Source organism: Semicossyphus pulcher, unplaced genomic scaffold (genome assembly GCF_022749685.1).
Source record: "Semicossyphus pulcher isolate SPU_LCO1_2020_fin unplaced genomic scaffold, fSemPul1.0.p SCAF_26, whole genome shotgun sequence".
NCBI lineage: Eukaryota > Metazoa > Chordata > Actinopteri > Labriformes > Labridae > Semicossyphus > Semicossyphus pulcher.
The window spans coordinates 2,170,061-2,197,186 of record NW_027211700.1 but is presented as its reverse complement, the minus strand read 5'-3'; the positions used below and the strand labels follow the sequence as shown (position 1 = coordinate 2,197,186).

The following is a 27,126-nucleotide window of genomic DNA, read 5'->3' as shown; positions in this document are numbered from 1 at the left end:
AAAAGTCTGTCAATCAGTGCAGACTTGATTGGTCAATCAACGTATTTAGTGGACTTGGATTGGATTAAATCAAATACAGAAAAAAACAATCAATATTAGTTCTGTTAAATTGATTTAAAAGCTTCACTTAACTAATATTGATTTGAAATTATTAATAGAACTAGTGATTTTAATGTGTTTTCGATCTTCTCGGCTTTGCCACAAAGAGAACGTCATGTACACGTGTTCGAGTGCTCTGCTGCTGCCTCAGGCTGTCAGGGGACATTATGTGGAACATGATGCAGAATTAAATCCAGTTTAGATATTTAGACACATGCCTGAGAGAGGGGCGAGACGCTCAGACACAGAATGAGTCATGGAGGCAGCTCCGGAGGGGCTTCAGGTCTGTGCTGCGGCCTGAAACCTGATACTTGATGTGGACCAGCACTCTCATGCTGAGTGCTGATGCCATCTCCAACCTGATTACACAGCAGCAACTGTGTGCTTCTCCACAGGCATTTATAGTTTATATTTGTCCATTATATCCATTAGGATGTAATGTAAAGGGACAATAAACACAGGACTGAGTGGGTCTATATATAGGGGCTTTAATGTGAGTACGCTGGAGCTGAATTGACTGAAGTGGAAAAGACTGAAATAAAATAACTTGATTTAGTGACAGGAAATGAAACCTCATATATTCCTGCTATTCGCCAAGTGGCAACCTCTAGACAAAAACTGCAGTTCCTCTAATGTCCACTTGAGGCTGGCTCTATTTACTATATTCAAACGGTGGCCATTTTTTCTCTGAAATCATGCTTGGATCTGGATGAAGACAATCCAGAGGAACATCACGTCATATTCAAAGTTAAAACAAGGTATTAGCTACCGTTAAACAACAGCTAACGTTGGTACTCAACAACGTCCGAGCAAACATTGAAGTTTGATAGTGTTACAGGATTCCATAGTAAAGGCGCAAGTTCCTAGCTAAATACATTAGCTAGCTCAAGGTAATGTAAGCTAGGAATTGTTAGAATGCTAACATTAGCTGTTGGTACTTTGCTGTCCCAATGAGTTTAGACATATTTTCTTTTGATTACTCATTAGCTACTGACAGCTAGGTCACGACAGGCAGCATTAGCATTCAACCAATTACATAGATTCAGGCAGCCAGTAGCTTACAAGACATTATGACACATCTGTCACACACACCTGACACATTTGCCAAGTCTGAGGAAGAGCATGTTGGCTCGATACCTTCTACAGGAGCTTCCTGGTGTGCAGATCTTTATGTTAAAAAACAAACACAAAACAGACGGAGCTACTGGGGAGGCCGCCACAAACATGCCAGCTAACATGACTGTAATTGAACCAACATAACCCTTAGCTAGGAAGTACATCTTTCCTGTTGTGTCGAGTAACACTATCTAACCGTAGTGTTAGCTAGGAAGTGTTGAATGCTAACGTTAGCTGTTGTCTTTTCAGTTGCTAATTAATTGAGACGTGATGAAATTAGAGCAGACTTGCAATCCTGTAACGCAGCAGTGTGACATCATAACATCAACATTTGTTCTTCCCACCCTGAGTGTGACATCAGAGGAAAATGTCGGCAGTGTGAACGTGGTAAAGCCAAGAGATACCGGCCCTCGCCTCCAGACTCCACATCGTCAATGATCGCCGATGGGGTTTGATTTCTCCCTAAACTTAACAGAACCTTTTCCTGCATCCAGAAAACTCTGCTATCAAACCAAGCACCTCCTAAATCAACAAGGGAGCTATCAGGATGGTTCAGCTTCACTTTTAGAAGCTGTCATGCAGCAGTCCGTGCAGAAACGTTCTGGAAGTTGCGGCTGCAGTCTAGATTAGAAGAGTTGCTTTAATATACGTACAGCTCTTGGGCTAAATGAAAATCAGATGTCTGGAGCAGAAAGAAGAATCCTCATCCATGTTTGTTTAGTAAGAAGAAATCAAAGAGTGCACAAGACTTTAGTCTGCACTGCAAAGCACAGGCTCTGAAATTTCCACCTGCAGCCTTGTGAACTTATTTTTTACACAAGGTGTTAAAGAGGCAACTTAACAGACTCTCCTGTTGTTATCTTTTCTCAATAATGGGGATTTTTTTTCCCTTCTGACACGTGGAAAAGAGGTCAGATTGACTGCTTCAATCTGGTCAGTTATCTCGTGTCAAAAAGCCAGACAAATGACAAAAGTATAAGATGATCATGCCCCAGGCTGTTTACATGTTTGTCGTGCGATAGTTCGGTAAAATAAGAATGCAGGTGAATGTAGAGCACCAGAACAAGTGTAATCAAGACATTTTTTTGAATAGCAAGGTCTGTGAAGATCGAAAAGATTGAAAATATGCATCTTTTAGAGAGATCAGCAGTGTTCCCCCTTCATGGGCCGATGGTTTATTCCACTGCCCACTCCAGAGCACTGCCAGGTTTGGATCAGTCCACTCTGGGAGGATTAAAGGGGGGGATGCGGGGTAGCTCAATGAAGCGTTTGTCGACGGCTTGCTCTGGTCTTGCTGCAGGCTTACGTTACCTCTTGGTGGGGGTAAATACGGAGGGAACATTCGCAGGCTGGTCATACCCATATTGACCCAGATGTTGGACTGGGGGGAGCGCGTGGCCGGCTGCTGGCGGAGGAAGAGGAGGTAACGGGGGAAGAGCTCCAGCTCTGCTTGGCCTTTCTTGCTCTCCAGGATCACCTGCAGGGGAGGGAGGGAAAGTTTAAAGACTATAGTTGAGTTCGCTTCAGTCCATACAGAAATGAAATGAATCTCCACCAGTCCTTGAAGTTTTAATGTATGTTATGTCCGACTTCTTCTCTGAGACATGCAACCAAAGGAAGTAAAAAAGTCCTGAAGGAGCTGGAAACCTTTTCTGAATCTGAACGATATCTTTAATATGTATGTATTCTGATGGGATACCTGATGATGAGTGAGCTTCATTAGGCGATAAGTGGATGTATTAACTCACCGGCCGCGGCAGGCTGAGGTTGGCACCGTACCAGTGGTAGAGTGCACGCCACACCGGCTCTGGCACCGTCTCAAAGTCTCTGCCCAGCGGCAGCTGTACGGAGCGCTTCAGCCGGCCGCCCTCCATGGTTAACGTAGGGGCCTGCAGGGGACACAGCATTTAAACACGTGCACAAAAAACACTGCCTTCTTGAATTACAGATAATGGACAGAGACGGTTTCCTAATGCTACGCTCAGCCTGCTATCATTACAGCAAAATATAGAGATAAGACAAAGGAGAAGGGAGAACCATCTGGTCCCTGAGAGCCTGTGCCAGCAGAGGAGGAGTGACTCCTCGTTGGGAATCTCAAAGCGAAAGAAGAGGGAAGACATTTTCCTCCAACACACTGATGTCTTGTTTTACCAGTGCCTAAGACCTAAAGATTAAAAAGCTGTGAAAAGCTTTATTGTCTTTCAAAATTCTGGATTACATCTGTGTTTGAAATGCACGGCTCTGTGGAACAGACAAGCAGAGTGAATGTGTTCAGTCTGGAGTCTTCTCTGAGACCGAGCAGCTTCCCTGCTCTCATATGTCAAACATGAGGCAAAGCAAAGCTGTGAACAAGATGCACGATCAACGCTACGCGATCCCCTCCTGACTGAGGGGCTTTTATGACCAGGTTGTCAAGAGAAACCGAGACGTCTCTTCATCTAGAAATAATCAGACAAACTTCTCTGAACAAAAAGACTAAAAGTTGAAGACTGAAGTTACAGAGTTATATCAGTCATAATAAAAAACAATACTTATATCACCTATATGAGGTATTATTTAAACCTAGGACCAGATTTAGATTAAACATTTTCCTATTTCCTGTCTTTAAGCTAAGCTATGCTAACCATGTCGAGTCCTTCCTGATTTTCTCTTCACGCTCAAAGAAATAAACTCACATAAGACTTTATTTTACACTTTTTTAAACCATAAAAATCCCAGAAATTTAAATAAAGTATCTTCACTGATTTTGTTAGTTTGCATCTGGCCTGCAAACAAATGCACGTTCAGCTTCACTGATGAAGAAACACAGATGTAACCATGTTCTACATGAGAGGCGAGTTTAAAATGTATATATGTGAACACCTGAAGTGTAAATAAGGTGGACAGTAAACTGACTTTGTTCTGCTCACACACAAACAGCAGCAACCACACACACACACACACACACACACACACGTCCTTGCCTTCATGGCGTCGGTGGTGACCAGAGGCTGGTTGTCGATGGCTCCAGGTCTTTGTGCTGCCAGGTGGGAGGTGAGGTGTCCGTTGGCTCCAGAAAAACACTGATTGTTGTTGTCTGAAACATTGTGCTGACGAGCGAAACAGCTCTCTGTGGCCGAGGGAGCTACCTGCGGACTCAGGGCTGCTGGGACAGAGGGAGGAAACACAGAAACACAAAGAGAAGGCGTCAAAGTGAACTAAGATGTTTCCTTTAAGTCGGTCAGTCGTGTCATAATCATGTAGGGCTGCCTTCTAAAAGTCGAGGAGACCGTGGATACACTCTCAACACTTTTGTTTTTAAGCTTAGTCTTATGAGTCTTAGTCTTTATAAGTCTTATTGTACACAAAGCAATATTTCTGAGCAGCATATTGACTGACCGGTCTCTGTAGCCTCCGAGGCGCTGGACACAGCATCAGGTGACCTCTCCTCCGTGGGGCTGACCTGGCTGAAGCTTCCCAGTCCTCCCAGTCTGTCTGGCGGACTGGGCTCCACGGTAGCCGATCCCATCGGACTCCTCAGCGAGCTCAGGATGGACGGCTGCTCCACCACGATGCCTTTATGCTCCTGGACGGGAAGATAAACGCAGGGACTGCCCTGTCATCGTTTAAAGTGATACCTGAGATTAATGTGGTGTTTGTTTTCATGCAGGTCACTGATCCTGACCCAGTGAGAGGTTACTGTGGGAGATTCTGTGACAAGCCTGCGTAAAAAACTGCAGCACTAGTTTTAATGATACAATAAGAAAAGAGGATAACTGAAAAGGCATCACATCTCTTTAAATGAGACAGTTAAAAAACACTGGCTGGGACAAAGGATGTCAAAATGTTCAGTACTTCGATACTTTTTGATACCACGTGTTTCAAAACAATACACCCTCCATTGTTTTTACGTTTGATAGCACCGAAATGTACTGAAGCTTTAAAAAACCCCAAATAATATTAGTTTTCAACCCAAATCTGCCACGAGTGAGTGAGAGAGAGAGAGACAGAGAGAGAGAGAGAGAGGCCGAAGTCGACTGTGTGTCTGTCTGCTCCGCCCTCCGTCACACCTGGAGCTCTGATACAGCAACGACACAGCGGCCTGTTTTCACTCACAGTACGACACATGAAGGCGTTTTGTGAAGTCCCTTTCACGTCTCATAAAGACGCACAAGTTACGTTAATGTCTGTTGCAGACAGACAGGGAGCAGAGCAGAGAGACAGCGCTGTCACCTGGTGTCTTTTTTTAAATTAGTCCCGACCTGCGACCTGTCGGCTGAGCTAAACACCACTGAACAATCACTGACACCCAGAACAGCAGAATAAGAAAGTGAGAAAATACAGATAAAGGGCCGATCCTCTGCAGATACAGACACAACTGAACACTTCTTATGTTTATGATTGATAGTTGAGAGGGTATTCTGTACATCAATATGAGTTTTAACAATATCAAATAATGTCTACCCTTCTTTTTTTGTTGCCATGGTAACGATACAGGAATCGAATATCGTTATCTTTTTGCTAGCATCGTATCAAAGTTTAAAACTCTTTATTCAAACAACCCGGGCTGTGACATCATTCTTTACAATGCTTATTTGTTATATGGTATTAATATAACTTCACATCCTTATTCACACATCTGCATCTAAATCTTTAAATCGACTTACATATTTAACGTAGTCCTTCCACTGCTGCCACCACAGCATGGAGATGAGGAACCAGTTCTGACCCTGCTGCAGCCCATGTCTGCTCTCCCTCTCCAACCAACCCCTACATGCACGCACACGCACACACACACACACACACACGCACACACACACACGCACGCACACACACGCACGCACGCACACACACACACACACACACACACACACAAACAAACACAAAGAAAAACACAAATCCAGTTAGAAAACATTCATCAGGTCCACGATGTAAACAAAAACAGATAAACAGCTGTGTACCTGATGATCTGTCCCTCCTCCTCAGGAGTACCAGGCCGGAGCCCCAGGACTATGTGGCAGACCTGGACCGAGACAAACACACAGAGAAAACACATCATGATAAATAAACACAGTATTTTCACACCAACACAAAAACAAGTTGTATAAAGTGGTGATGTGTGTTCTGACCTGGAAAAGCAGGTTTAAGAACTCATTGGCCAAAGCGCTCTTCACACTCCAGATCTGGTAATCTTCCAGGGTCAGGTGACCCAGCTGGTGAGGAAGAAAAACATCCGCTGGTCAGATTCAAAACATTATACTGCTCCTGAAAAGAATGGAGGAAGATCTATACACGACTAGAAGGTTTACTGGGCAGCTGCAAGTGATAGTATGTGGAACTATAAGAATGTGAAGCAGCTTGAAGGTGGATTTAACCAGCTTTGTTTAAAGGTTAAAAATCAAATTATATTACGAGGATTAACTTCCTGATAGCTACACCGATGATGATTGTGCGTCTCACCTTGGTTGTGTCGTGCATCTTCAGGATGCCCTCTACGATGTCTGACACGCTACTGTGCAGCTCCTGCAGGAAAACACACAAACGTGTTAGCGAGAAGTAGCAAACACCACAAACACCACGCAGCAGCTCCTCCTGAGATGCTGATGTGAAAAGATCAAGACTATATAAAAAGATGGCCGACATGACAGCTCCCTAAACGTGAAGCCAAACCCTCTCTGGCGCCCCCTGCTGACTGGCCGCAGTATAGCTCATAAAGCCCATCCCGGGGGTATTTTGGCTTCACTTTTGCACCACGAGAGTAGATCAAGATGTGTCGACCATCTTTATATACAGTCTTTTTTCATACCTGCATCTATGTAAATTGTGTGTGTGTGAACTTACAGGAAGTGTGTCTGTGCGATTGTCCTTCCACACCTCCAGCAAGGCCACAACCATTTCATGGAGCTCATCTCGAGACAGAACCCCGTCACGGTCCACATCAAACACTTTGAAGCAAACTGGCAGAGAAAGAGAGAAACAAAGATGTTATAGAAGAAAATACAGATGCAAACATTTTGTTCTCAGCCTAAAACCCCACATTATGCTGTTGAGTCTATGAGCAGGAAATCCAATATGTGTCTGTTTTTGCAAATGTAATTTCAAGCACCAGTGATTGTGCACTAATGACTAACACTTTCCAAAAACATCCTCACTTTCCAGCTTACATTTAAACCCCAGATAACAGCGACAGAGAAGAAACAGACTGCACTTGTGAAGCCTCTGGGATAAATTTATCTGTAATGATTAAAAACCACAGCACGGCTCACATTTCTGCCTTTCAGCGACCGGCCCCCTGCAGCACGCAGACAGTCCACAAGAGATCTCTTTAAAGTCGATGTGATTGTCCCGATTCTCATCAAAGGCGTGAAACAAGCCTGAAAAACAACATCAGATAATATTTACACAAAGAGGGAGTCTGTGCAGATTTTAAAAGCCTTAACACCCACAAAGGCCCCTCCAGGAGACGTTAAATAATGTCTTACCTTCACTCAGCGAGGCGTGGATAGGAGGAGAGACCAGCGGGACGAAGGTTTCCAAGTCAAAGCGGCCGGTTCTGGACTGAGCTTTCAGCAGCCAGTAGCGCTTCTCCAAGTCTATAATGTCTGACTCCTCCACTGCAGGACAGGAAACACAGGAGGTCAGAAACACACAAACGACGAGCAAAAAACATGAGCGAATCAAGGCCTGGTGGAGCCGGTAACTGGTAGGTGGACATGTTATAGCAGTGTGGGAGTACGGAGGACAACGGTGACACCACCTCCACATAGAGCTGCTGGGAGAGAAGACGTCCTGTGGCTCTCAGTGGAGCACCTTAGGGGAGTCCGCCTGTCTTCTCTGCCATAGCAGAGTGTGGTGAAGAGGAGTGGAAGGTGTCGGTCATATAACGAACAGCTTGGTAACAACTCGATCTCTACGGTCTTATCCAACAGCGAATGTAGGCTGAATCTAATATCCTCCTCTGGGCTTGATTGGGACTATTCATGGTCGACTGTTTTTAACCGTGCTCCGCTTTTCTCTTCTTGTTTGTTTCCTTGTTTGTTTTTGGATCGCGTTCTGCCTCTCTTTCTCTCCACATGGATTGTTTTTCCTTCGTGTAACCAAAGCTTGCTGATCGTCGATTGGTCAATACTACTCGGACAACAAACGTACTACAAACAAAAACCAGAACACTTCCTGTATTAAATCCTGCAGCTACAGGTCATGCATTTTTATGTAGAATGTGGAATTAGAGATTAACACATTCATAGTAAGACTTTTGTAACTTTGTCATCATGTCAAGTTGCAATAAATTACAGCAAGGGCAAGCTCAACTGTGGTAGCGTAGCGCTCCGTGGCACATCTAGCAGCTGCTGTGACCTGCCACAACCTGCCAGTAGCTACAGCGACCCGCCTAAACAGCAGCAAGTCGGTGACACCCCACCACAATGACGATCTGTCAGTTTCAGCTCCTCAGTACAGCACGGCTGCCGCCTGGAGCTTCCCCGAACAAAGCTGCCGTAGCGCAAACAGCTAACAATATACAAATAATATAACTGACTGTCATTAGTTCAATTAGCTACCAGAACAAATGACAGAACTAATAATAGTCCAGTAGCCACCATAACTGCAGCGGAAGGTCACGGCAGGTCAAGGTAGCTACTGCCAGTTCCCCTGGCAGTCCTGGCAGCCACCCAAACTGACACTACAGCTCTGACAAGTTGTGGCAGATCACTAGCTAGCTACACTAGCTATTGGCAGTTCCCCTGGCAACCGGATGTACTACCGCTACCACAATAGAGCCTGTCCTCTCTCATAAATTATGGGAGATATCATACATCTATTAAGTCCATTGAAGTCTGCATGGAAACAGGATTCACTGAAAGTCTGCAGACAGTCTAAATGAAGCCCCTTGTGGACGGGGTGTTTTACGGGTTTGGACCGTCCTCAGCACCAACAGACGTTACAGGATTGTGCCTAAAAAGTCTGTGAGTCCGCAAGATGGATAAAAAGCCATTTACGATTTGGATTCAGCCACTCGTTCTAATTGAGGTCAGACGAAAAGTCCAAAGAGGCTGGTTTCCACGACTCCAAACACTCATGGTTTAAACCACATCCAACATGCTTCTTGAAACTGAAATGGTTCATCAATAAATCAATAACACTGTTGCTACATGATCAACAAACAACACTGGGAATCAATTTATCCTCATTAGTCAGGGACATTTAAATCGTTTGTCTCTGGTCAAAGATTCTCCAACATGAATGTTTGTTACATTTCTTTGTTTTACAAGCAAATTAAATATTTTGGGGGTTTTGGACTGTTGGTTGGGCAACACAAGCAATGTGAAGACTTAAAGACCCAACAAGTCATGGAAAAATCCATAAACAAAGGACTCGATAGGTAAAATAACCATTCGTTGCAGCCATTTTGCAAACACCAAAGTAAAATGATCTGATGTGACAACGCACAAAATGACTAAATCGGTTTACACTGTTGTTAAATAAATGATGTTGTTAATTACATGATGTGACCGTGTGTGGAGCAGCGTGAACACGATGGCTGTGATGTTAGCACAGCAAACCCAAGGTGCTCTGACATACATGACTCAACATGTAACAAATCAGACCAATATAGCATGTGCAGCTCGGCCAGGGTCAGTGAACCAGCCTCCCTCTCTTCAACATGCTAATCCACAGCTTAAGGTAATAGGATTCAGCAGCTAGTGAGCTAGCCTTTGGCATGGAGCCACTACATATGACAGGTGTCAAAACACACACAAACAGTGGACTCTGGCTTCCCATTAAAACCACCTTTACAGGAGGCTTGATGTTAGCAGCTAGTTGGGATGTTGGTGGTTTTGGTCTGCTGCTCCTGATGCGGTCTGAGAGAGGGAGGTTCCTCTGTCATCCAGGTTGTGATTAAAACATTTAGAATGATCTGGATTTGGAAGTTATGTCTCTGGTCATCCAGAATCTGTCGCCCTTGGTGCCAGTGTTTCAAAGCAACATTTGATTGGATCACCGTGATCCAGATACGGACGTTAGAAGAATACCAAATCCGGATTGTTTTAAATGAGACCGCTAATCAAAGCTATGTAAAGAACAACCAGCGTGGGGTTAAGATGAGATATATCTTCTGGACTTCTTCCTAAAGTTGCAGAGAGGATAAAAACGTACAGATTTACACATTGGAGCAAAGTTAATGTTCATTATTTAACTGTTTTGTTCTTTGATTTGAAGTTTAATAGTCTCCAAATATGACGTTAGCTTCAGTTAGCTTAGCACAGAAACAGCCGCTAGAAATGTCCTTCAGAGGGACACTTTGTACTTCACACTGTGAGGACGTCTCACAGCCTAGATGCTGCACTAATACTGCAGGAAACAAGTGCTTCTCCTTTCATCCGAGTCTTATTTTGCACAAGTATCTGTACTTCTCTTTGAGTGCAGAATATGTGCACACTTGCCACCTCTGATCCTGTAATCCTGAGGGCAACCTTAGGACACCTTTTTACTGCGTCTGTTCACCTGTGTTTCCGTCCCTGATTTTTTTTAACCTACGCTGACTAAAAGGGAGCACTGAGTGCGAAATCATTGATTCAGAACGTGAAGGCGGCTATATGGAGATGGCATGGAGGAAATAATACAAGAGTGATGAATTATTGAAGGATATGGGCGAAGGCAGGGAGCGAACTCCAGCGTACAGAGTCTCAAAGCTCAACAAAAACCTCTCCCTTAAGATTACCATAAAAGAAGCACACGCTAATACAGTCATATACAGCAAAGCTAATGCTAACAAGCAGATCTGTCAAGCTCCTAATACCTCAATATTCTCCCTACAGATACTGCAGCTTTTTGGATATATCACTGTTTGGTTGTGGTGCACAAGAAGGCAGATAAACACATGTGTTTCTCATGCTGAACGTTTCTCGACAGCTGACTGCTAATCTATAAAAACTCATTACCCTGACTATAGATCTCCTGCTGCACATCCTCCATCCATCTCAGGGCCGCTCTCTGCTTCTACACACATCAGTAGCTGCAGTTACATGCACGCATTTATTTAACTTTCATAGGATGTGATGTCATACGGGCTGGTGTTTGAATTATTGTCCTCCATGAAGCAGGAGGTGGTTTGGCCCTCTCTGGACATGTTCTTGCGAGTGATGGTCGACTAAATGCTCCATAGGCTTTGTCTTTAAATCCTATCCTATTCCATATTTAGCTCTTATTTGTTGATTGCACGTTGCTGTGTTTTAAGTACAAAATTGGCCTCACCACTTGCCTCTAGTAGAATAAAAAAAATTGCTTGATTGATTCATCAAAACAGCTGTGACGTGCACAAACGTGATGAACACATCATGCAATCGTCTTCTTTAAGGACTACCTTTAAGCACCAACCCTTTCAGAAATATCTCTTTGGCACATGTTTGACTTGCTCCTGGAACATCGTCTGTCTAGTGCAGTGGTTTCTCTATTATGTTTAGGTTCTTAGAGCAACAGCTTACAAGAATGTATGTGTCCAACAACGTACGTTATGTCAAGATGGAGGGCACTTAGAGAAGTAATCAGGTGAAAGCTTTTACATCTTTGGATCCGTTTATTAGAAGGTTTAACCCTGTACGATTGTACTTCTAATAGAGAGGTTTGTATTGGAGCTTTTTCATTCCGTCTGGGACTTTAAAGTGATTGTAATCAGAATATGAGGCTTAATGTTAACGTAAAGCTACCGAAGCGTTCAGTGTCTTTGATTGAACTCAAATTCTTGGAAAGATGGCTTAAAAATGTGGGTTTGGCAGTCTGCGCTGCCAAAAGCTAAAGGATCTTAAATGCATTAGAGGTAATTGAGCTTTCACTCTGGCCATCGTTTAGATACAGACGATCAGCAAACCATCAGAGTCTGTTTGACTCTTCAGAAACAGTTAGAAAACATTGATAATGTGGATTCTTAAAAAACACAAAATGCCTCATAATTAGGCCTCAAAATAAAAAATGTTGTTGTGTTGTGTGAACACAAACAGCCTTTAAAGGGGAATTCCCGTTTATTTAAACCTGGCAAATATTTTTTCATATTCTGGGGTTTAAATGACTCATAGGTCAAATGTGTCAGACAACATGACAGAAAGGATCCCTACAGACAGAGCCCTTTTTTATTCAGAATGATCGATTCTTTTATCCGTAAACAGCCGTCACATCGCTCTCTTCAAAGCCACCAGACTCCACTGACAAAAACAGTAATTATACCTTGCAGAACACAGGAGTTGCTGTTCTACCGCTGTCTTGATTGGTTAGTTATTTTGTATTATTGTGTGACTTTGGTGTCTAAATGGTTAAATGGAATTTAACTCAATATTTGTTTAACATACAATAACATACAAAATATGGAGCAGAGGTAGAGCAGCAACTCTATGGAGTCTGGTGTCTTTGAAGAGAGCGATGTTACGGCTGTTTCTTGTTTAAAAAAAGCATCTTTCTCTGTAACAAAGAATCCATCTCTGCAGGGATCCTTTCTGTAATGCTGTCAGACACTTAGAAGAACGATCTGAGCCTGTCAGTGGAAAAAACAAGCTCAAACACAAACAAGCACACTTTTATCAGGCTCATTTTACTCCAAGGACTACGTTGTCCCAATCAGAAATGTAGCTTGAAGCAATCTGGGGGAATAATTAGCACACCTTTTGTATCTATTGTTACCTTTCATTAAGAACCTAATATACGTAACAAAATAAAGCTACGTTTTAATAATACCATAATTATTCTTTAAGAGATTAAAAATTCAATTTACATCAGGAACTATAAGATCAGAAGTAGACAGGTGTACGAATCTTGAGGACATCTGATGAAAGTTATTGATACCAGACAGTTTTCACTTCCAGTTCTGACAAAAGAAACTTGGATATTAATTTAAAGAGGTTTGATATCCAGCTCAAGTCTAACAATAAAGAGGTGGCCTTTCCTTTTAATGCTTTAAAAATCACCTCGAACAAACAAAACCAACAATCACAAGGTATCTGACATCAGGAAGGTGCCCGGTCTGCATTCATACCCACCTAGAGGTGCGACTCTCTCCGACCTGCAGCAGAGATACCATACCATTATCCAGGGAACATCCTTGGAGAGGTGCTGCCACAGGCAGCATTCACCATATTAAACTCCGCCTGATAACCGCTCACAGAAATCTACCTCATCCCGTCCAGACGGCTGACTCCTACTCTCAAAATATTGTGACAGTCTCAGATGCTAGCAAGTTAGCCGAGGATTCACCATGCTAAGCTCCGGCATGAGTCAAGCTTTACGTTCTTGTTCTAGAAAAAAATCATGGACCAGGAGAGTGTCAGTCACTCTCTCTCGCTAACACACACCAAGATAAGAGGATCAGCTGAGAGCAGCAGATTAAAGCAGCGTCCAGGTTCTCTTGACAAGACGCGTTCTTTCCAGCCCTCTGTCCTTAATTGGCAAAATAAATCCTGGCTAAATTTACGTATATCTTTTAACAAGATCACTGTATGTTTTTTTTTATCCATGTGCTCCATATATTAAAAATATGTACGGTACTGAAGAAACTAAGGAATTTATACAAGAAGAGAAAACTTAAAGATCACAAAACAACTTCCTGTATGAAGACGTATGAAGAGTGAAGATGATGTAAACTTGCAACTTCTTGCAAAAGAAATATGGGCTGCTCCATTCCTAAATTTGCGGCTTTACAATCTTGTAGCTAGATGATAAAGCAACGACATCATCCAGTTAGATTCCAGATGAGTCAGGTGAGCTGAACACTTTCTCTGCAGCTCTCAAGTCAATGAGTGAAGGAAATGCAAATTCACAAACTACACGACATATACCAGGTTTAAATTTGCCTGGAATAACATAAATAAATGTCAGACCAAACTCCATTAAAAAATCTGCTAAATTAATTCTTCCCTATCAACGCCAAAAAGTTACATTCTGAATAATATGTAACATGTGACCCATGTAAGAGGATACAAATAAATAATATATTGGCTTATAAATGTAATAAATAATCAAAACAGAGAAAATAATAATCAGAATCATGAAAAAAAACCCACAATAATAAAGAACATTTATATTCAGGGAAGATGATTAACATTTTATTTGGACAATGGATGGGGGCAGTTGGGAACTGCTAAGTTATGCCATTGCCGATACTTGATCCGCCAAATAAGGTCTTTATCAGCGTATAATGCTTCGGCCTATTGGATTGATGCAACCGAACTACTCTTCTTGTATCCTATTGATGGGAAAACAAACACGACATTTTAACATAGAGAGCTTCAAAAACCTTTGCTCAAATTGCGTAACACAAGCAGCTCTGCAAGAACTTTGGCTCGATAGAATAAATTCGTCTAGAATCAGCAGAAATATCAAGGCACTTTCTTTCCCCAAAGTTCCCGCACCTCTGGAAAGAACTACCCAACCAGTCAAGAACATTATTGGGGGTGAAATAAAGTCAAAGGAAATTAATTTCGAGTCTTGTCCCTGGGGTGAGTTCCTCCAAAGGTTTCTGGTACCTGGGGACGCCTCCTGCAGTGGACATACAGCTCTAGCCACTAGGCTACCAAACAACTGTTCTTTCTGTGTGAATTTAAGTCACACAAACGGAACAAAATGCAGCATGTTGACATCATTTCTGGTATAAAACAACAATTAACACCTGCTGCAATACAGTTCTTTTTAGTACCAGTGTAAACACTGATGCTGCCACTGGCCTTATAATTCATTGTTTATTCGATGTCTGTTGTTTATGTGGTCACTGCTGTCTGTGCGACAAATTGCACTTTGGAGGCAATTAAGATATTGTTGACCTTTGACCTCAGACTTGTGTACCTGTGTAGCTCCTGCCTCTCCAGCTTGCCCTCTATCGTTGTGATCACCTCATTCCCCTCACCTGAACTTTCCATCCGTCTCCCCAACCGCAGCTCATTCCCTCATCAGCCACTTAACGTATATATCCATCCAGATCCTTTGTTCCTCTGTCAGACCGCCTACCTGCCTGCCTCTTCGTCCTGTAAACTTTGTGAACTCTTTTTGTGAATAAAATGCTGATCTGCACAAGATCTGCATTCTACATCTGCATTTGGGCCTTACTGCTGTTATTCTGCAATATAATACAAATTTAAATATGACCTCAGAACAGAACAGAACAGAACAACAGTATTGCAGCACAGTCCAACACCTTGGGTCCACAGGTGCTACGTTTAGCTCGTTATCTCCAAAAGTTTTCCTACTAAAGTCATTTTATGGACATTTTTAAGCCCTCAGTCAGACTTTTAAGACCCAAACATTTATGTAGCCCTGAAAGAGAGAGCTCTGCCAGCTCACTTGCTGTATGATGACATGGTTCATCATCTCCCCTACAGAGGTTATGAATATAAAGTGGCCTCCTTTCAGCTGAAGAACAAGACTCTTCATTTACGGTTACAAACGACAACAAGGAGCAGCCTCAGAAAGATTCTTCCCCTCCTGATGCTCAGGGTGAAATTCCCTTGTTGTCATTGTTTTTGGGCTAATATCCAAAGTTTACCTGAAGCTAATAGGAGGCTGAACAGCAACAAGAGGAGTGAATTTTGATCTTTATTCAGATTGTCTTTTGTACTCACAGTGGGTGACTCCAGCGAGGGTCTGGTAGAAGGTGGGCGTGTCGCTGTCGTCGGTGAGCGTGACGCACACTCCTCCAGACAGGAGCCATCTGGACAAAGTGAAGGCCTCCTTGTTCTGCAGGAGCCAGCTCTTGAAGCGATCATAGGTTACCTTGTCGCCCTGCAACAAAACAGAAAACACACAATACGACTGTCAGTGAGTCAAAGACGTCTCTAGATGTTGTCAACTGTCTGTGACCTGATGTGTTCCTGTTTGAAGCTTGTTTGCCATGAACAGGTTTGTTACTGATGATGTAGCCAGTAGCAAAATTATATGAAATGAAGTTTATTATAATTAGATTTGTCAAAGTACATAGAAGTTTCATTTTATTTTACTTAAGCTGGGGTAACACAGTGGAGCATTTTCTCCGTCAAGTCGCGGTGGCAGCAAGCTAAGCAAGTTAGCCCAGACGTCCCTCTGCCCAGCCACATGTTCCAGCTCCTCCTGGGGGATCCCGAGGCGTTCCCAGGGCCAGGGCCAGTTGGACGTGCACGGAAAAAACCTCCATGGGGAGGCTCCCAGGAGGCATCCTAATCAGATGCCCGAACCACCTCAACTGTCTCCTTTTGTAGCCAAGGAGTAGCAGCTCTACTCCGAGCTCCCTCTGGATGTCTGAGCTCAGGCTGAGCCCAGACACCCTGCAGAGGAAACTCATTTCTGCTGCTTGTATCTGCGACCTCATTCTTTCGGTTAAAGCTCATGACCACAGGTGAGGAGTGAAACGTAGACCGACTGGTAAATTGAGAGCTTCGTCTCACGGGTCAGCTTCTTCTTCCTCTTCAGCACGATGGTCTGATGAATCTCTGTCTTACTTACTTGCTAAGTAGACTGCAAATGTGCGCTTTGGGCCACCTTGACGTTTAAATACCACAATGAAATATATTCTACCAGTGCAACCTATCTTTGGTGCTGTGAAACACCAATGCATCTTTAAAGTTTTTCAACAGGGTCCCAGCTTCACATTTTTGGGGTCACAGTGATTGCACTAATGTTGCAGTGTCACACAACCCTCCCACTCGGCTCCATTCCACTGGACTGTGAATAAATGCTGCTGCTTTTAGGTGTCACAGACTTTAGACAAACATTACAGGTGAAAGTAAGGATGTGAAAATAATATTTTCTTTTTCTTGACACAGATTTGGATACCTAGACTTAAGCTCTGGCTGACACTGAGCTCCCTTTTGTCCCAATTACACTCTCCACTAACCCTGTGCGGTTGTCATTAGTTATCCTCAAACGGTTATTGACCTGAAACCAGTTGATTTTTGGGGGTCTTATACAGCTCGGGATAAAATTAAGAGGCCACTGCAAACATGTATAACTCAGGAAGAGTTCAGAGATCAGTATTTGGAGGAATAACCTGGTTTTAAATCACAGCTTTCATGCATCTCTGCACGCTCTCCACCAGTCTGTCTGCCACAGTGCTGTTGGCTGACGTTAGGCCGCTCTTGGAGCAGCTGGAACATCTGGATTGGGCGGCCATGACATGAAGAGAGAGATGCTGATTTAGGGATCATTTGGAGTGGTCTCTTAATGTTTTTCGGGAGCTGTATATTATGGTATCAGATTGGTGCATAGAGAGGCGTACTTACTGATAATGAAAGTACATTTTATACAATATCACAGGCCACAAACGGACGGCCAAAGGTGGAGAGAGGAGTCTCGAAGACTGCAAACAAACAGCCTCCAAATGACGGAGGAACCTTTGTTAGAAATACATTCCTAACTCTTATTTACACCTGGAAATACAACCTGTTTATGGTTATTCCCTACCCTAGTTACCTAAATTAGACACTAAGACAAATTTCACTTTTAATATTGTCCTAAACATGAATGAGAATGAATTAATATGACTGATTTATCACCCAGTTTTGACTCCTTACCTGCTACTTTTGCTGTAACCTGATTGTAGATGATATCTAAAAGAGTTGGTTTATTGTCTGTGATTTGAGACGGGCTTCTGTATAATAATAACCAGAACAAGATCTCTCTGTGAAGCCAAACTTTGTATCGTCTCTTTTTGGCTCTTTGTGTGAAACTCTTAACAATAGATCTTTTTATAAGCACGAGACAAACTCCTCTGTGATGATGAAAACAAACTCTCTGATGTGAGCCAGGAAGAGAACGTGGGTGCACGTCTTTAGTTCACTCAATACTGTAATTATCATTCAAACCATAAGACACGCTTGACTTGAAAGCTTTTTTATGTGTAATAGTTCGTGGACGGACTTCCTGTGTTGTGTTTACTGACCTCACTGAAGCATTTCTTCAGGGACGCTGGGACTTCTCCATCCAGCACCTGCAGGACGGCTTCAATGTCTTCCCTGGCAGCGTACCCGCCCAGATCACTGGCAAACAGGCTGAAGAGGTCTGAGAGCGCACACACACACACACACACACACACACACACAAACACAGAGTCAGAGGAGACTTGAGCTTTATCACAGGAAGGCAGGCCTCGGTAGGGACGATAGAAGCTACAATGTCAATAACGTCCTGATGGATTATTCTGCCTGCAACACATCAACACGGCTCTCCGAATAACAATGAGGAGGAGAGGAGACACAGACAGACGCACGTCTTGCTTCCATAATGAGGTTTTTATGCACAGTTTGCATTTAAAAGCTCTTTGGAAAGGGCACAATACGATAAAACTTCAATTGTTCAAAGGATTATTATAATTAATGTGTCAAATGTTCTAATCCAGAGGGCTGTGCTCTGAGGACAGAAACGGGTGAGGGAGGCTTGTTGAGAATAAAGACAGTTTTCAGTGTCATGAAGCTGCAATCTGCAAAGCTAACCTGAAGGAGGAGGTCATGTTCAGAGTTTCATGTTCGTCCTTTTACGATTGTTTGTCCAGATGATTTTCTTATTTCCTTTTTTTTGCTTTATTTATAGGACAGCTGAAGAGAGGCAGGAAATGTTGGGAGTAGTGAGTGGGGGATGACATGCACCAAATGATCAGCAGACCGGGAGATGAACCTGCGATCAGTGCGTCGAGGACTGTAGCCTCTGTATGTCGAGCTAACCCAGCGGCCCTCCAGATGATTTCCTGTGTGATTCTCAGCTGAGGGAAACGTTACACGAGACGTTTGTAAGTAAGGGATAATGAATAGTGAGCAGGTTGGTCCACTGCTTATTACACAGCTATCTACTAATGACATGAATTATTTGACACAAATTATTGATTTGGAAATTATTTTATTAATTTAGAAATGATCATCTTTCCGTTTTTCATTTAGAAATAGTCCGTTACACTCACAGTGAGAGCTGCGTCCATAGCAACGGTTAACCCTGTCTGTAGCCTTCTTAAACTTTGCTAAGTTAGCTGTTCTTACTCACATTAAATGGAAACATTTCCGCTGACGGTGAAGTAAGACACGGTGAGCTCGACCACATGAATCAGCGCAGCACCTGATTGAGGTTTTCTGTCTTGTCTCTGTCAGAGTCTGTTTACATTTTCTTTTCCTTTAGAAAGTTTCGAAGTCTTCAAACACCGCCGTTATCACATATTGTGTTCTCTTTGATGTTTACTTCAGGTGCCGTCTGTTTCTGATCTACAGTTTTGTATATCTCTCTGTCGTAGCCCTCAGTTTTTGCGTCTTTTATTGTTTATTTCTCTCCACTGTTTTGTCTCTCTTTTGTTCGCTCTGTAAACAGACTGATGTCAAATTTACTGCACTTCTTTTGGCAGATTGATATGATTACATTAAGTCCTCCGATATTGTGATATTAGAGAGGAATCCCTAGCAATGGTCTGTTCTTCATAGCAACTGTCTGTTATCGAGAAATAGCATACCTCGGTATGCCACGATTAACTAATCAGAATCAAGTATTTAACACAGCTGTGTAATAATGCCATATAACAAAGTTATGTAAGAATGATGGAGGCCGCTTGTTTTATGTTAACATTAATTTTACTTTGATTTGGCCAAACAGTAAAGTGATTTCCACGTATCTTTCATCAGAGCTAAGTGCACTTCATGACTTTACTGTTGAATCATGCTTAAAGATAAAGAGCTAAACAATGTGCAGTTGTCACATTAGAAATAACAGAAGAACTGAGGGTGCACTGAGTGATAAAGAAATATATTAATTTAATTAACGTGAGAACTTTCTGCAGCATTTCCTCTCTTTGCGTATCTGCAGCAGATTTTTATATTCTTCATTGCTGCTCATTTTAAAAACCTGTTTTTGCTCCTTTTTGTGTAAAGAAGCATCAAATCATGATTCCAACTACCGTTTGTACATGAGGACACAGAGCAGGAAGCAGGAAGCCGGCGTTAACAGAGAAAGTTGATGATATCTCTGACAAAGACAGACAAGCAGCACATTACAGCTCCTACACTGTTAAACTTGACTGCTCCACCTCATGTTCTGTGACTTCTGCTTTGTCTGTTTTACATGTGTTTTACATTTTATCACAAAATCGGCTCCAGATGTCTCGGTATCGTGTAGATAAATATATATTTCCGAGAGTTCCCGACCTGCACCTCGCTCTCAAAGGATACCCAGAGCTTCTTTTTCTGATAAGCATGTGGTTTCAAATCTCTGTCATGACAGAAGGGTTATCAGATCTTTAGATAAATTAATACAAAGGACTTACTGGGCATAATGTATAAAAAAAAAAACATTAAACCTACATTAAACCCCATTTTAAATAAACCTGAACTGTTCCTTTAACAGGTGGTTGTTGGCTGTATCTTTAAACGTGAACACATTTGACATTCGAGAGATAAACTCACACTTGGCCTTCTCCTCATCTCGTCCTCGGGTCAGAAGCACCAGACCCACGATCAGGTTGTTGAAGTGAAGCCCTTTGGACGAGCCTCCAAACGAGGTGTAGATCACCTGAAACACACGAGACGGAGTGAGAATCCACGAGCTGGCAGAAGTGTCTTTGTTTGTTACAACATGGGAACTGTGCCACTGTGTGGATGGTCCACAAAGCCTGTAATCTCAGAACAGATTGAACCAAAATCAGCTGTCAGCAGGGAGTCTGATGATTACAGCATTTTCACATCAATGTAGCTGTGCTTCAGAGACATTCAAGTGGGTAAAAAACACCTCATAAACATCTGTGAAATCTCCTACAATCCCATAAAGCAGCCCTGCAGTTAAGAAAACATTTTAAATGATGACTATGAGTACGAGCTAACTAATTCACAATTTGGCAGCAAAACAGTGGTGCTTGCTTGCTTGCTTGCTTGCTTGCTTGCTTGCAGAGGAGTTACGAGACAGAGTATCACTTTACATGATTACTTTTTCTGTGGGTTCACATGCGTGTTCATAAATAAGTCTTCATTTCTCCTCCAAACCAGCCCACAAAGGAAGATGAGAAACCTGCAGCTGCTGAAGTTAGTGATGGGGAGCTTAGTTTTAAGAAAGGCCGGGAGAGAACACTAAACAGTATTCGGAAGTTATCTTCATTTGGTTCTTATCTTTTGTGTTTTTTAAGTATATTAAAAAACAAGCTTTGATTGCAAAACCTTGCTAGCAAAATGTTGGAAAATGTTGTTGAAGACCTTATGGGAACATTAGTATATATTTCTGTAGAGAACAACAGAAAGACAATATAATAAAATGCATGTTTCTACAAACATGTATTTCTTGCTTATCATATTGTCATTGCTGTATTAAGCATTGTTATCTCACATTGCAGATTTTTCTCATATTGTGAGTTCACCACTTATAAACCTGCAGCTCAAGTATGAAGATTTTTGTCTGGTGTTCATTCATTCACCTTTAACGAGTCACCAGAGATCACCTGCATCTCTATTAAACCCTCAGGTAAACTCGTAAAGTGGGCACGCTCTGATGTAGTAAAGTTAATTAAAACAGTGTTACCAAGTAGCGGTCTAGTGCTAAAGACACAAACCACATTCCAAAGATGCATCCTCCTTCTCCTCTTATTCAGACAATGATAACAGAATGCAAACCTATGAGGTGTTGATATTAAAAGATATCTTTGCTCATAAAAAGCACGAAATGTAGTTAAAAACTGTAGTGAATGGATGTTACAGCTGTATGTGTTCCCTGCACTGTTCGTCCCTTCCCAGGTGATTGCTCAACGAGGTCCACCTGGTCTTAAGTCCAAAAATACCCCAGACATGACATCTGAAGACGGAGCCTTCTGGAGTGGGGACTGCTGTGGTTCTGCCTCTCAGCAGGACTTCAGTTAATGATTAGGTTGTTTGATTGTCCTTAAATAAATCCAACGTATTTCAGTGTTTTAAGGTGTTTCACTTGGTTATGTTTGGGTCAGATTGTGAATCGTTGTTAGCCCTGTGGGGCCGCCTTAGGGTGTCTTGTAGAATAATGTAGAATAAGGCTGCAACTAAAAAATACTTTGGTTATTGATTAATGTACAGATCTTTCTTAATTAATTGACTTATGTCTTTAAAATGTCAGAGAGAGTTGTAAAAAATGCTCGTCACAGAGTGCAAGAGCAACACAATCTTTAAATTGCTTATTTTGTCTAAACCCAAAGATTTTTCATTTACCCTAAAAACTGAACCCTAAAATTTAAAGAGGAACTTTTTTTTATTTTTGAAAAATCCCAAAAAGTATAAATCAATTATGAAAATATATGGATCGTAATTTTCTTTAGATCAATTAATCAATAAATCTATAAATCGTTGCAGCGCTAAAGTAGAAATAGTCCATTTCATTTAGGAGATAATGTCGTCTGAGACCAACATACGTGTTTGCTTTTCTGGCCTCAGGATCATGTTGGAAGAAGCTTCTAGGCCAGTGTGTGCTTTACTGCAGGAGTTACATCCAACTACAAAAATATCCAGACAAAAATAGACCCATCATCATCAATGCAGAATTATTTCTAACAGCCTTTAGGAGGGCAGCTCATCTCTCCTCCTGTGAGTGAGCGGCGCATGCTAGGGGGCGCCGTTGTCCTTCAGCAGAGCGTGAAGATTACAGAGGCGAGTGTGTGCACAAGCATGAAGCTGTGTCGGATGTGTGTGAGCGTGGAGGAGAGGTGACTCTGCAGTCAGTGAGCTAATGAAGTGTGTCTGTGTCAGTGGGTCACGCACACACACACACACACACGGACACGGCAGAGTGGTGTCACTTGTGGTTTAAAAGGAGAAGTCACAGTGTGTCATACCATGTGAAGTTTGGAATTCACCATCAAACTTCCCCCATGTTTATTATTCTCTGTGTTTAATGACACAAGCTGCTGAGCTTTTACATCCTCCTCATTATACACGGTTGTATTTTAAAGGTTCTAGCTTTGTATTAAATTATCAATGTGCATAAAAAAAGAAGTCTGACGTGTGTTAACTTTGATTTCATCCCTTTTTTGCAGCAAGAATAAACCTGTAAACCTGCAGGTGCCTGATGATTCATTCAGTGTGCAAACCCTGTAAGAGGCAGCTGAGATTTGGGGGAACTCCTCTGAACTTAAACATAAAGGTCACGTTACTCGTCATGGAAAGGACTGAATTTATTGTATCGTGTGAGAGAACACCACCTGAGGATGTCGTCATAGAAACCAGCTGCACTGAGATAAATGATGTGGACAGTTACAGGCTGCTTCTTCAGTGGTCTTTATAGAGGGTTAACTAACTCTGAACAAACATAAATGTGTGTATTTATCTTCTGCTCTGTCTTGATTTTTCTAAACCACATGTAAGAAGTTTGAGTGAATAAAACTTCAAACAGATTCTCTTTCATGTAGCTTAAAAAACCGTGAGCGCTTCTCGTCAGTCTGCCTCAGAGTGTTTGTACAAAGTGTTGTTTTGATGTCTATTTTATATTTATATCATGAATCAGGCCCCCGTGTGTGTCTCACTGTTTCAGGACAAGAAGAACGTTCAACATTTTAGCATTCTATATATTTGAATAGAAGTTTTATCCACCCAGAAATTCTGGGGAAACCCCGTATATAAAATCTGTGAGTCATTTAAAGTCACGCAGACATTTACAGTCATCGCCCACAGAGGGGAAAGTGAAAAATTCAAAGCAACAGTTATATTTAGTGTTTAAATGTCACGTTTGTCGTACTTGACATCATCGTCTGGGTTTTGAGCGTTTCTGTCTCTGTTCACTGAAAGGGATGGAGTCTACTTTGTTGTACGTGCACACAAACCTGGCTGATACAGCTGATTCTGCTTCTGATACAACGTCATGTCTGCATGAAGCCACATTCAGAAACTACAAACGCAAACAGGAGAATCTGCTGCTGAGGCCGACAGAGTCTCCTGTAATATTATTAACAAGCGAGACATGATGTGACATGACTCATGTAGCGAGGCTCTTTCATGTGTACCACAGTTCAGGTTCAAACAAAAGGTGACTGTGCCTCCTCTGTGAGGAAGAGGAAGTTACGCTGTGAATCAGTTTCACCTTTTAAATCTATAAACAGGCTTTTACGTAAATCATCTTTGAGCTTCCGTCCTCTGATCTTATGTAATGTTTTAGCCAACACCTTTTTTATGTCTCAGTGTTGATGTGGTTTTAGTTGTACGTGTCAAATATAACCCATCATTTGTTCTATTTCCGATTATCGTTGTTGTATTGTTGTTTTACTGAAAGTGCTTTGTATACTCTGTTTTAAAAGGTACTATACAAAAAAAAGTTAATATTATTATTATTATTATTCTGACCTAAAAGGAAATACATGTATGTATGTAAGTGTTTGGCATTTATTCACATAAACTCAGGGTCCGCTTTAGTTCTTAGGCAAAGCAAGCCAAGGCTAATGTATTTATAGAGCACCATTCATACATGAAGCAAAGAGCTTTACACAATTAAAAACAGAGCATCAAGAACATTAAAAGAAGTGTGACAATCAATTAGATTAAAATAATTATTGGAACAATCGCACGAAACAGTTATTCACTATACACCAGTGGGCAAGACTCTGAACTCCAAATTGCTCCCGGTTGCATAGCCATCACAAACACAATATAAAGTGTGAACATGATGAGCAGCAGGTCTGTTTTCTTCTCTGACTGACTTTGTTTGAACTCTAACAATGAGCAGCAGCCGTGTGTCTGTTTGATGAGACCAGCAGCAACCTTAGATCAGAACCGCTGTCGCTGCAGTAACTGTAGCGATGGTGACAAAGGGGACGGAGGAGAGAGACTGAGAGCAGGGAGAGAGAAGCCTTCTGTGGTCTTTAACGTATGCTGTCAACGTATCCTGAAGAACCTAGCGTTGTAAGAAGTAAAGTAAACCCATGTTTCCTGCTGCCGTCTGAGGCTTAAAATATTCAAATGTTTTTAAAATATCGAAGTCGAGTCTCGTTCAGCGTACACAAAAATCAGAGGGGAAATTAACTGTTGGAAAACCTTCATTATAAAACTGCTCATTTTGCTGTTGACCATTTTTCAAGACTGTGTGGGTTTGCAATCACATTTTGATTGACATCTCTCGGGGTCAGCACATAGGAACGGCTTACGTGCCAATCAGCGTAGTGCAGTCCATAAAAGTATGTTTGAGTAGGAAGCAGGGGAGGAAGCAGGGGAGGAAGCAGAAGCTTTTCAACAGAGCAGCAAATTACAAATGATGTTCTGCTGAATCTTAGCTGGCAGTTAACAAACACATGCGTAGCTGAGATGACCCTGTTTGCCACGGCATGTGCCAATCCCCTCGGTGGTGTGCCACTTGTCTTCTAACGGTATAAATCGTTTCCTGATTAAAGGTGCAGCTGGAAAGTTGAAGGCCACTATACCTCCATGATGCATATGAAAATGTATACAGGTGGTCTTGCTTTATATTTATACATTTTTTGTCTTTATTGACAACGTAAGTGCAACATAGTGATCTAAATAAAGGAATGAATACGTTTCTCGTGTCCATCTTTCATGTGTATTGAAAGTATGATTGATTACTACCTCCATGATGACAGAAAAGTAATTTCATAGCCATATCCTTGCTGATGTAACCAGTAAGCTAGTAGCAAACCTTATTACAGCTAACAAGATTAGCCTAGCCACCGTAGCCAGTCAGAATAATCGATAGCAAATTGCGATCCAACGTGATCCCACGACATCATAGAAACCTCTGCCATGAGGAAATACTTTGAACGGCTAACCTGTTGCTTTCAATGTCGCATTAGCCTTTGTACACAGCGTAGTCATGACTGGCATCGACATTGGGATGCATGTATTGGGATTAACCTGAGTATCATGTTCAATGGCACCTGGTTTGTGACATTACGGCAGCTAACTTACCTCTGCAACTTTAAGGGGAACTCCATCTCCCAGCACTTCCCTGTAGAAGCACTGCTGGGTCATGTAATAGGTGATGCCGCTGGTTCTCTTGAAGGCATCTTTGAGACGCTTCAGTTCCACATCAGTGACTACGAAGAGAAAGACAGAAGAAGAGAGGAGTTCATTATAAGAAAACTCCGTATGTTTTGTTTCTACATTGAAAAATCGACGGTCAATACAGCAAAAAAACAAACAAAAACATGTGACACAGTGCGACAAACAAAACTCCAATCTGCTTCAGTTTTATAGAAGTTTTCACACATTTTTAACGTCGATGTTGTTTATTTAATCGTGGGAAGCCAAAATCGTGATTGGGATTAATATTTGATGAATTGTGCAGTCGGTGAGACAGTAAACAAGCAGCCTGGATATGAAGTTGTACTGTCCCTTTAATTCTTCAGCACTCTGTAAAATGTCCTGGTTTTATGGTGACTGTGAAGGCAACGTTTTAAAATGAGAATATGTCAAACACCTCAGTTCTGTTCTGCTTCTGGCTACAACAGCAATAAAACTGGATAAAAACACTGCAATAAAACACACACACACACACACACACACACACACACACACACACACACAGAAGAGTTTGGAGTCTTCTGTGTGATATCAGCAGCTTCATGTCACACACGTCCCATTGTCCTCAGCTGCACTGTGGTAAAGAAACACTGCGTGCGTGTGTGAGTCCCAATAGCAACAATTACCCTGCTCGCTCTGCTGATGAAATGAAACACATGCAGCTCCATTATTGTCGCTACATCCAGATCAAACCCTGATGGAGGTTTCCAGAAACAGCTGCACACTGCAGAGTCTGAAGCTGGCTGAACTGATGCATCATCACCGCCAGCATCCACCTCACTCCCTTTTTGTTATGAAGCCTGCAGTGAAGTATGTTTTACGTTATGTTTCAAAAACAAATTACCCACCATATTTTACCAATAACCAAAAACACCTTTTATATATTAGTATATTATAAAGTAATATTATACTAGTTCTGAGTGAATCTGTGATTGGTTTGTCTTTTTGTTTTTTCTGTGCCTTTTTTTCTGCCTCTCTTGGTTGA

The 27,126-nt window shown here is 42.0% G+C and overlaps 1 protein-coding gene across 1 annotated transcript in view; it reads right to left on the bottom strand.

Annotated features, from left to right (window-relative positions):
* The window catches only part of usp32 (ubiquitin specific peptidase 32), a 60,807-nt gene that overhangs the window by 16,878 nt on the left and 16,803 nt on the right, over nt 1-27,126 (bottom strand). The window contains exons 2-16 of the mRNA XM_069676567.1: nt 26,028-26,155; nt 20,577-20,682; nt 18,083-18,201; nt 15,792-15,951; nt 7,677-7,808; nt 7,461-7,568; nt 7,036-7,151; nt 6,655-6,717; nt 6,324-6,407; nt 6,156-6,217; nt 5,862-5,964; nt 4,594-4,780; nt 4,179-4,357; nt 2,964-3,104; nt 2,527-2,692 (exon numbers count right to left, since the gene is read on the bottom strand). Of these exons, the coding sequence (XP_069532668.1) occupies nt 2,527-2,692; nt 2,964-3,104; nt 4,179-4,357; nt 4,594-4,780; nt 5,862-5,964; nt 6,156-6,217; nt 6,324-6,407; nt 6,655-6,717; nt 7,036-7,151; nt 7,461-7,568; nt 7,677-7,808; nt 15,792-15,951; nt 18,083-18,201; nt 20,577-20,682; nt 26,028-26,155 (1,854 nt within the window). The remainder of the gene's footprint in view (nt 1-2,526; nt 2,693-2,963; nt 3,105-4,178; nt 4,358-4,593; nt 4,781-5,861; nt 5,965-6,155; nt 6,218-6,323; nt 6,408-6,654; nt 6,718-7,035; nt 7,152-7,460; nt 7,569-7,676; nt 7,809-15,791; nt 15,952-18,082; nt 18,202-20,576; nt 20,683-26,027; nt 26,156-27,126) is intronic.